General features: G+C 41.5%; 1 protein-coding gene and 1 long non-coding RNA gene across 5 annotated transcripts in view; both read left to right on the top strand.

Annotated features, from left to right (window-relative positions):
- The first annotated feature begins 1,147 nt into the window (after nucleotides 1-1,147).
- Nucleotides 1,148-11,420, top strand: part of ZFR (zinc finger RNA binding protein) — a 94,447-nt gene continuing 84,174 nt past the window's right edge. For all 4 annotated transcript variants that reach the window (XR_002339765.2, XR_002339764.2, XM_021076978.2 and 1 more), the window contains exons 1-2: nucleotides 1,148-1,264; nucleotides 1,558-1,657. Coding sequence is in view for 2 of the 4 variants with exons in the window: in XM_021076978.2 (XP_020932637.1) it covers nucleotides 1,228-1,264; nucleotides 1,558-1,657 (137 nt within the window). In the remaining 2 variants the exon portion in view is untranslated. The remainder of the gene's footprint in view (nucleotides 1,265-1,557; nucleotides 1,658-11,420) is intronic.
- LOC110257314 (uncharacterized) lies at nucleotides 5,431-11,242 on the top strand. Its single transcript, XR_002339766.2, has 2 exons — nucleotides 5,431-7,796; nucleotides 8,884-11,242. It is a non-coding gene; the product is annotated as an uncharacterized LOC110257314 (long non-coding RNA).

The raw sequence follows: 11,420 nt of genomic DNA, 5'->3' as shown, positions 1-11,420 counted from the left end.
TAGGGAGCCAACCCGCGTCCTCATAGATACTAGCTCAGCCACATGCTGAGCCACAACAGGAACTCCAGAAAGATTTGGCACCCTCATGAAGGACTTCCATGATCCAGACTCCTTGTCCTCAACTCCACCAGACCAATTTCCTTGCTGCTCTTGAGCACCCCTGCCTTAGGACCCTCCATTTTGCTGTCTTTCCCCCAACCATTGACCAGATTTCTTCCTTCGCTTCCTTCAGGGTTCTACTTGATGGCTGTCCTAACCACATTCCACATAAAATAGCATCTTCCTCACTCTCTATCTTCTTTACCCTGCTTTATTCTTAAAGCTTCAATCACCAACGACATACTCATTATTTATTTGGCTATTGTCTAAATCTCCTCTCCCTACCCCAGAAGGTAAATTCGGTGTCAAGAGGGACTTTATTTTGCTCACTGCTCCATCTCCAGTACCCAGAACAGGGTCCCATGCTTAGGGGGCTCCATACTTTAGGAATGGGTGCCAGCCGGAGAAAAAAGGACGGAAGAGATGTGGTTGGGAGGGGTGTCCAACGCAAGAGCACACTTGCCTTTCTTTTCCTCTTTTTCTACTCCACATCTTATTTACTTATTTGTTTCATTGTTTTTTGGCCGCACATGGCGTTCCTGGAGGAGGGGTCGGATAAAAGCCGCGACCTAAGCCATCCTTTAAACTCCCTACACCAGCCGGGGATCGACCCTGTGTACTCGCGCTGCAGAGACACCAACGATCCCGATTTGCCACAGCGGGAACTCCTCCTTCCCCATTTTAAAGGCTAAGGACAAGAAGCGGGAATACGAGAAATAAGGAAGGATCCAAATTAGTTCAGCTCAAATCCTGATGATGGAAAGTTCATGGGAAGACCGAAAGGTGGAGAACAAATGCGCACGTAAAAGTGAAAGAAGTTTAAAGTAAGAGGGAAAGACTGGTAGACGTCACTCTCTCCAGTCACTCTCCCGGATTACCCCAAGGCTGGCCCACAGGGAGGCTCGCCTTCGTCTTTCACCGCGGGCACTCAGCCAGCCTAGGCTGAGGCCCGGCTAGCGCCCGCGGAGCCGCGAAGGCTTTAGGGACTACAGCTCCCAGAGTGCCGTGCGCGGGAGCGCCTGCGCAGTGCGGGGGGAGGCGGCGGTCTGTTCTCCGCTGAGGAGGAGCGGGGCAGAGGAGGGAGGCAGCGGGTGAGAGTTCAGAGTTCAGCAGCAGCAGCCCGAGCCCATGATTCCCATATGCCCTGTAGTTTCTTTCACCTATGGTGAGTATAATGTGCCCCGCCGGGGTCCCCGGCCGGCCCCTTCCCCGGCTCCGGGCGGCGGGGAGGCGCGGGGGTTGGGGCAGGCTCCGGGGAGGAGGCGGCGGCCGCCACCGGGGCGTGTGAGTGAGTGAGGGAGTGCGAGGCGGGAGGGGGAGGCGGCGCGGCCGCGGCCCGGCCCGGCGAGGGCGGCTTCTCACGGCGCCTCTCTCTCTCTCCCCTTCCCTCCCTCGGCGTCTCTGCCCCTCCGCGCCTCTCCTCCCGCCATGGGACCCGACTCTCCGTGCCCGCCGCAGTGCCCAGCCGGCTGGGGGAAGATGCCAAAATGGCGACCGGCAACTACTTTGGATTCACCCACAGCGGGGCGGCGGCGGCGGCGGCTGCGGCCCAGTATAGGTAACGGCTCCCCGCCCTCTCCCTTCTCTTCCCCTGTTCGCCCCTCCGCCCGGATCCCGCCGACACGACGCCCCCGCGCCCGCCCCCGCCCGCCGACCCCGAGCCCCGGCCCGCGGCAGGCCAGCTCCGCGGTCTCTCCCGGCCGGCGGCGGCGGCAGCCCCGGTGGGGCGGGAGGGAGAGAGGGCCGAGGCTGCGGGCCCCGAAGGGCCGCCCGGGCCTTCGGCGGCCCCGCAGCTAAAATGGCCTCCCGCGGCCTCGGAGCCGAGCCGCCTCCCCCGCCCGGCGGGCAGCGGGAGGGAGCCGAGACCGCGGCCCCCCAGTCCCCGCCCCCGCCGGGCCGGTCCCCACCTCCGGGCCCCCACCCGCTGGGGGACGGAGAGGGTGGGCGAGGGAGCCTCGGGAAGAGTGCGAGTCGCACCGCCCGCCGGCCGCCTCCGCGCCGCCTCCCGCGCACCGGTCCTTGCCCGGTGCACGGGCCCCCGAGCCCAGATAACGTGTTGTTTTCTCGGGTACTTTCTCCTCCGTTCCGTGGCGTCCCTCGCTAACAAACTGCGGGTGTCACCTCATTCATTTGGTTCCTTTAGTTTTCCCTCCAAGGAGAGAGGTAAACGTACCAACCACCTGTGAATTGGGTGGTTGGTAGACTGGAAAAGATGTGTGAAGTTTCTAGTGCTGATAAATGAGTCCACAGCCTTGTTCTAGGTATTGCGTTTAGGCTCCAGGTGGGCCAATAATTCCCCTTGACGCGTCTTTCCCCTCTGGGGAAAAGAAAAGTGCAAGGGAGGTGCTGAGTTAGTGAGATGCATCATCTGAAATCTCTACCTTAAGGGAAGCTCTAATTTCTGAAGTGTCTATTTCGCTGTATATCTTAACAAGAGTAAGAAAAACACTAGATTGTGTTGTTATTGTTACTTTTGAGTCAGTCTGGGACAGTCTCTTTAGACTCAGGCCTTAAGCGTACTGTGATCAGTTTTTTATATCGAGAGATTATTATATTAGATATCTGTGTGTACCAGGTAAATTAGCTATTGGTCAAACCCAGATAGTTTTATCTCCTTCACTTGGGGTGGCAAGCTATCCAATGGAAATGGTTATCATTGGGAACCTGAAGACCTGGGTTCCAGTCTTTCTCCTCCTGATTTTATGATTTTGAGGACATCTCTTATTTGGACTTTCATTTTTCTCATCTGTAAATTGGGCTGTTTTGGGGGGCTAAAACTTGTAATTCTGAGGAGTAGAGTTGCCATATTTCATGGAATTTATAAGATGCCATTTATTGTAAGGGAGGGGTATCATTATTTTACGTGTTCCTAAAAAACACTACCGATTAAAATATGACTCTGCTTAAGACCCCATTGATTTTTAAGAGATGATAAAATATATAAATATGTATTTTATTGATGAATTTGGTATTTTACTAATTGTTGAATGCCTTGAACACATGTGGCATTTTTTACAAGTCTCTTTTACCTTGAAGTTTATTTTCGGAAAACGGACTGAGATGACAAATTATTGGGGCAAAATTTTGGGGCTTTTCAGACATGAAAAAATCCTTTGCTTACAAGTTGTGATAATTAAACATCTAACACAGTCTCAGCTACTTTGATAAAAAGCTGATAATTTTTGTGGAGAGAGAGGAAAAAAGCCATTTTCTGGGAAACAAGAGCTAGCTAATCAGCATCTGTACCATAAATCTATGGCTACTAAGTATTGTGTGTTCTAGACGAGGCTGTATTTAACCACTTACATTTTAATTGTTTTACACAGTATTTTTCTGTTACTATGGGCAGAGTGATAGATTTGTTTGATTACTGTTTACTGAAAATGCAACAGGATTGTTCTTTGTGGCAGTTCTGAAATATTTTTTCTAATGTAGTCCTATAGATAGAAATGAGGGGGAGGAAATGCCAATTTAAAGATAATCATTTTTTGATAAAATATTTGCATGTATGTATTTTATCCTAATATAAGAAGCTATTGCAGATTTTCTGTGCCTAGTTTTTCCTTAGCTTTGAATCGCAAAGTTTCAGTAAACTGTAATGGCAATTCAAAATATTAAGTTGCTTGTTATGTGTATGTCTAATGAGAAAAGACCAGTCTTTTGACATTACTTATTTATGCATATATTGGCAAAACTAATTGTTAAGAGTCTCTGTCTTTGTTTATAACATAGTATATGGAAATTGTTTGCTTTTAATGGAAAGAAATCTCGTCCAATAATGCTAATACTTTGGCTCAAGGAAGATGAACAAATAGCATTAATAATAAAAGCATATGTAAAAATGGTTTGATGATGCTGATCTTTCTTCCTGTCTAGAAATCATTGAAATGTGATTTTAGACATGGAAGACCAAGACTGACTTTGAAAAAAAATTTCTTTTTCTCAATTTGAAGGCTGTAAACTCAAGGAAATCTTAAACATATATATGTGGATTATGTGAATAGTTCCTTCACCTGTCACTGAATACAGATAACTAAAAGTAACTATATACTAAGTCGATTTAATTCTGGATTTTATTTTTCTTGGTTAGAGCTGTGTAAGGTATTTGATTAAATTTATTTTAAATTCAGACTTCTTTTTGGTTGTTAATATTTGAGATTTATAATGACATACTAAATATCAGTTCTTTAAGAGGTGTTATAAAGATCTCTTATAAGTTCTGCTGCTAATAACTTAGATAAATCAAGCTTTTCCTTTGTATGATGCATATTAAATATTTTTGTGGTAAGCATTTGCTCAATCCTTGTGCTGCACGTTCCATCAACTATTGAATGTTTTTCTTCCTGCTTTCTGTATTTTTCCAAGGCTAGTAAATAAACATATTGTGCCATTTGCCACTTTTGCAAATGTAATCTTTTCATTTTTTCTTACCTTTCATGTGTTTTTTTTTTACCCCCTTGGAAATGAAATTAAAAGAGATTTTCAGGAGTTCCCATTGTGGCTCAGCGGGTTAAGAACCCGGCTAGTGGAGTTCTGGTTTTGGTGCAGCAGAAACAAGACCTACTAGTATCCATGAGGACGCAGGTTTGATTCCTGGCCTCATTCAGTGGGTTAAGGATCTGGTGTTACCTTGAGCTGTGGTGTAGGTCACAGATATGACTTGCTTGGATCCTGCATTGCTGTGTCTGTGGCGTAGGCCAGCAGCTGCAGCTCTGATTTGACCCTTAGCCTGGGAACTTCCACATGCCACAGCAAAAAAAAAAAAAAAAAAAGAGATTTTCAAGTATTATTATGTTTATATGTTTCTAGTAGGATGTTAATTTGGAGTGCATAGGACAAAGCAGATCTCTAGAATAATGGAAAAAATAGGAATAGCTTCATGGGACAAAAGGAACTTGGGTAGGTACCTACTTCAGTTAGAGTACCTTTTTTTTGTTGAAGAAAATATTCTTAAAAACTTGTAGACAGGAGTTCCTGTTGTGGCTCAGCGGTTAACGAACCCAACTAGCATCCATGAGGATGCAGGTTCTATCCCTGGCCTTTCTCAGTGGGTTAAGGATCTGGTGTTACCATGAGTGGTGGCGTAGGCCAGTGGCTGCAGCTCCAATTCTACCCCTGGCCTGGGACCCTCCATGTGCCGCAGGTGTGCCCCTAAAAAGACAAAAAACAAAAACAAAAAACTTGTAGACAGTAATATTATGATCTTGGAAAAAACTGCTTTACAGATGTAGGACTTAGGGTAGCAAAGTATGTGAGAAAGGTTATTCTCAGTGGAAAAAACTTTCTAATTAATATTTTCATAGGATCAAATCAGTTTTTTGCGTCTCCATCATTATACAGAAGTTCAGTTTTTTACAAGAATTTGTGGCATAAATAAATATTCTATGTATGTGTGATATAACCTAACATAATCTCATTGTTTTTCACTATTAATAGGATATAACCACTTCGTTGAGAGTTTTAAACAGCCAGTTTCTCTTACACTTTAGCAAAGCTTGGACATACCGGTTCTTGTCACCTTTCTTATCCAAGATACTTATCTGTTACCTGCATGACCTAAATCTTTAGCTTGTGCTTAAACTCATTTTCTTTGTTCTATCTATAAATCTTAGTGTATCATTGATATCTGAATGTTATTCTACCTTCAATAAAGTTAGCTATTTAAAATAATCATTTGGCAACTTTTTTTTTTTTACCCTTTTAATATCAGAATTTATTGAGTTCAAAGATTTTGGAGTAAATGATTATTTAAAGGGGCAAAGTAATTACCACCATACTCTAGAGTCACAGCAAATGTTGTTATATAATAAATATTTAAGTGGATTTCGACTGTTGACTGGACATTAGTTTAAGTTAAGCATCTGCTAGTCAAAAGAGGGCATCTCATCTAATGATTCTTGAGATGTCTTTAGGATATCTATTCCTAAAGGATAAGTGTCTCTTCACATCACTAAGATAGTTGATTAGGCTGATTAGTGAATTTCCCTTTTTTTCTTTTTTAAAAATTTCAGTGTAGAGTTAAGAATATTGTATCTTAAAGGGAAGAATGAAAGTAACATTAGTAAGGAAGAAAAAAGTAATCACTAGCTGAGATGGTGAAAAAAAAGTGAACAGGTTTTTTAAACCAATCTTAGTGATGGAAATTTACTGGCTCTACAAAAAAAAATTTGCTGCAATAGCTAATTATATCAGATCGTCCATTGTTGAATCAGAGGTCTTAGGATTCCTATTGCATGAATGAATTTGAAATAATGAAAATTTTCTCTCCAAAAGTATTATTGCTGTTAGAGTGATGATTTATCCTGTATGTGTTATTAATAGCCTTAAGAGTACAGTGAGCCAGAATAGCCCTGTATAGAATGCCTAAGGCGTATGCTTGACTGTGCTTTTATACCTTGCCTCACAATACAATATGATGAAAAGGGCATGAGCTAGTCAGACTTTGAATTTGACTTTCAGCTGTATTTCTTCAGACACTTGGCCAAGTCACTTAATCTTTCTACAGCTCAGTTTCCTCACCTAACTTGCAACTTCCTAGCCTACTGCCTTTTTTTGAATAGGCATTTTACCAATGCTCGTTTTCTATAGTGATTTGAATAATACTGTAAGGGTTTTAAAAGATATCCTTAGTTGATGTCTGTCATACTTAATATATAGAGCTTCATAATCTCAAAATATTTTAAAAGTAGATCCTTGAATATTAATTGGAGGCCTCGGTTTCAATATCAGTTTAATAGGGAAGAAGGGGAATTTTTTTTTTTCTTTTTACAGCTGCACCTGTAGCATTTGGAAGCTCCCAGGCCAGGGGTCAAATCTGAGCTGCAGCCTATGCCACAGCCATAGCAACACTGGTCCTTAACCCACTGAGCCACAATGGGAACTCCAGGAAGTTTTTTATTATTTGTAAGCAACATGATTATAATCACAGACAAATATGGGAAATAATAAGAGTTCAGCAAATGTTCTTGATCTAAGATCAGGGAAATATTGGTAACACTCCTGTTTTCAGCAATGTTGAATTTGATTATTGAATTTCAAATAAGTTCCTTATATATAGCCACAAAACTTAAGTAGAAATAAAACTAATGAGACATGCAGAACACTTTAAGGAAAAAATACAATGGGCTATAAAGGATATAAAAGAAGACATAAATGAAGATGGGCTCTGTTCATAGAGTGAAAAAAAAAATCAATAGTATCAAATTATCAATTTTCTCTTTAGTCTGTATTTAATGTAATTCCAAGAAAAATCTCAGGAGGCTTATGGGGTAACTTGATAAAGGAATTCATGTGGATGGTGAAGAGAGTATTTGTTCAGAAGTAGTCATGAAACCAAACGTTATTAAACAGAAAATTGTATTGGTAGAGGGACAAATAGGTCATTGGCTTAAAATTGAGATCTTAAGGAGTTCCCTTGTGGCCCAGTGAGGTAAGGGTCCGGTGTTATCACTGCTGGGACTCAGGTCACTGCTACGGTGCAGGTTCCATCCCTGGCCTCAAAACTTTGGAGTACTGAGATCTCAGAAATATAAGTGCTCGTGGGCAGTTGGATTATAATATATATGGGTGTTTAAGTAGAGGTATTTATCCAAAAAGCAAATCAACCAAATGATTATTCAGAAATCTGCTCTCGGGATAATGAGTTCCCATTGTGACTCAGTGGGTTTAAGACCCCGTTCATATGCATGAGGATGCAGGTTTGATCCCTGGCCTCGCTCAGTGAGTTGAGGATCTGGCGTTGCCACAGGCTGCAGCCTAGATCACAGATGCATCTCGGATCTGGAGTTCCTGTGGCTGTAGCTTAGGCTGGCAGCTGCAGCTCTGATCCATCCCCTAGCCTGGTAACTTCCACATGCTACAGGTGTGGCCTTAAAAAAAAGAAAAGAAGATGGTCCTTAAGCTTATAAATGTAATAATTGATAAAATATGTTAGAATTACTATTAGATTAAAAGTGAGGGGTGCACCGACAGTGCTTGTCCATACGTTGTTCTTGGCATCACTCTTATCAGAATAGAGGTTGTTCTCAGTATGACATTTCTTAGTATTTTGTGCAGCGCAGCTTTAATTCATTGTTTTTGAGGGTGAATTGGTGAAATCAGAACATTGAGTTTTTCTTTTTAATATTAGTTTCCTCCTGTAAAGTATATATATTAAAATATGTTTATAGGGAGAAACTTATAAAATGCATAGTTCTCACTCTCAGGGAGTTTACACTTCTGGGGCATGAGAGTAGAGGCAGATATACCTACAGGAAACTGCTATGATAACAATCATTTCTGAGCTTTAATGGAATACTAAAATGGGGAATTGGAGAATTGTATGAAGTTTGAAATACGCTTCATAGTCTTTAATTCTGAAAATCTAGGGAAGGTCATTTTAGACAAAATGTTTTGAGCCAAGACAAGAATGAACTACTTGCTAGATAGGGTTGATAGTGGGTGGGTTCTGAACTCAGGCTACCTGAGCTAAATCCTGACCCCATTAGTTACTTGCCATGTGACATTGGACAGTCTTTTGGTTCTTGAGTTTCTTCATCTGTAAACTAGAGATGATACTAATAATTACTTCAAGGATTAAATTTTTTTTTATTTTTTAACTTTTTTTTGTTTTGTTTTTGGAGGGCCACACCCGTGGCATATGGAGGTTCCCAGTCTAGGGGTCTAATCGGAGCTGTAGCTGCTGGCCTACACCAGAGCCACAGCAACTCAGGATCTGAGCCATGTCTGTGACCTATACCACAGCTCACGGCAACGCTGGATCGTTAACCCACTGAGCGAGGCCAGGGATCGAACCCGCAACATCATGGTTCCTAGTCAGATTCGTTAACCACTGAGCCACAATGGGAAATCCCTTCAAGGATTAAATTTTTTTTAAAATTCTCTATTAAAGTATATATAAAAAGAACTACATATATAATGAGTGTAGCTTGATGAAATGTCATAAACTGGTCACACCTGTATAACCAACACCCAGATCAAAAAAACAGCATTATCAGCATCCCAGGAGACCTCTATATTCTCCATTATGTTTTGAGAATTCAGTGAGATAATATTTATAAAGTACTCAGAAAAGTTCCTGCATTCATTTATTACATCTTCATCAGTGTTAGCTATCCAGTAGGCATTTGGAAATGGAGCTCAGGAAAGGAATAAGGGTTATGTAAATCTGAATATTACCCATATGGTGCTGAGCAATCATTATACCTGTGTGTATGGATGCAATGAGAGAAAGTAAACAGCTGGCATACATCAAACATTTAGTAAACACTTTTTGAATGAATGAAAAAAAGAAATAGAGCCATGTTTACAAATTTGGGAATCATGTGTTTATGGTAGGGCTGGAGAAATAAATACTGGGCCAGGGTTGGAGGTGGTGGACAGAGAGCTGGGAGAATGCAGTGTCATAAAAACCAGAAGAGGATAGAGAGGTAGTCAGTAATGTTAGGGCTATAGAGAGGCTGGATAAAAGATTAGTAGTTATCAAAATCATTGGTATAATTTTTTTTCATTTTTTAAAGTTTTATTGAAGTGTAGTTGATTTACAAGGTTGTAATAATTATTGGTGTAATTTTAATTGGTAACCATTATACAAAAACTAGAATCTGATCACTTGGAGCCGCAGAAAGACAGGCATAAAATTGGTTTTGTAGTCCAGTCAAATTCTTGAGGGTCTTAGGTGTTAAATGGGCTTAAAGTGTGAGTTCCTGTTGTGGCTCAATGTGGGATTGCTCCCTGGCTCTGCTCAATAGGTTAAGGATCTCACATTTCTGTGAGCTGCGGTGTAGGTTGCAGATGCAGCTCGGATCCCATGTTGCTCTTGCTGTGGTGTAGGCTGCCTGCTATAGCTCCAATTCAGTTGTAAGCTGGGGAACTTACATATGCCATACCTGTGGCCCTAAAAAAAATTGAAAAATAAATGGGCTTAAAGTATTGGAAAACACCGTGTTTGAAGAGCAATTAAATGAAAATAGAATTTTAAATTTATTTTTTTATTTCTGGGAAAAGATATATTGTATAAAATGCTTTACTTTGGTGTGGTAGCATTAAATGGGCAGAGAACTTTTTTTTAATCTTTTTAGGTTCACACCCACAGCATATGAAGGTTCCCAGGCTAGGGGTCAAATCAGAGTTTAGCTGCTGGCCTACACCGAAGCAATCTGGGGTCTGAGATGCGTCTTTGACCTACACCACAGCTCACGGCAACAGTGGATCCTTAACCCACTGAGTGAGGCCAGGGATCGAACCCAAGTCCTCATGGATACTGGTCGGGTTCGTTAACTGCTGAGCCATGACTGGTACTCCAAGAACTTCTTGAAATGAGATTTGAAGAAGTCTGCCACTTTTTGATAGGGGGAAAAAAAACAGTAAGAATGCATTTTAAAAAATAACTGTAGGTGAGGGCAAAGAATGATGTTATTTATGAAGATGGTTTTATTGCTGCTTTCACTCTCCAGCCTCATCCTTCTCAAATCATTTTTTACTGTAAGCAGAATGGTCACTATAAAAATGTAAATTTAATCACAACATTCTTCTGCTGAAAATCCTTCGTTTGCTATCCATTAGTTTCAGGATGTATGGTTATCCTGGCTTTATATTTAGAGGATTTGGGGTTATTTTACAGGCTTACAATTCCTTATTCACATTTTGGAAATCCAAAAACTCCTGAAAACACTCCTAATAATTTAAAAAAAAAAAAAAAAAGGAAACTAATATGAATTGGAGGTCCAGTCACGGTGCAGTGGGTTAAGAACCCAACTGAAGTGGCTCAGGTTGCTGCAGAGGTGTGGGTTTGATTCCCAGCCTGCCACAGTGGGTTAAAGGATCCAGCGTTGCTGCAGCTGCAGCCTAGGTCGCAGCTGTGGCTTGGATTCAATCCCTGGCCTGGGAACTTCCAAATGGGGAACGGCCATTAAAAAAAATAGTAATAATGTGAATTGAAGGAAGGCTATTTTTAGTTCTTTATTTTCATCTCCGTGTGACTATTTATATCTTTCCCTGAAGAAATGTTAGAGACATAATGAACAATGTGTTTTTCTAGAATATAGAAAGTCATAGAGCACTTTGGTGTAATTGATTCATGGTATCCATCAGCTTTAATTGTACCCAATAGCTTGTTTCTTTTTTGAGTAATTCTGTTTACAAATAGAGAAAAGGATTAATATTACATGAGGTTTTTTTTTTTCTAAGTGGATTTCCAAAGAAAATAATTTGCTTATTTTTCAAAATGGAATAAAATCCATTTTAACTTTTTCTTTTTTTTTTTTTTTTTTGGTTCAGGTCTGGAGCATGTGGATGTTCCTGGGATCAAACCTGAGCCACTG

Source organism: Sus scrofa, chromosome 16 (genome assembly GCF_054392235.1).
Source record: "Sus scrofa isolate SSC_HxYL_T2T_F1_AM1 chromosome 16, Sscrofa_HxYL_maternal_Yorkshire_Landrace_v2.0, whole genome shotgun sequence".
Classification (NCBI taxonomy): Eukaryota; Metazoa; Chordata; class Mammalia; order Artiodactyla; family Suidae; genus Sus; species Sus scrofa.
The sequence above is the reverse complement of the archived record's forward strand: the minus strand, read 5'-3'. Positions and strand labels throughout refer to the sequence as shown.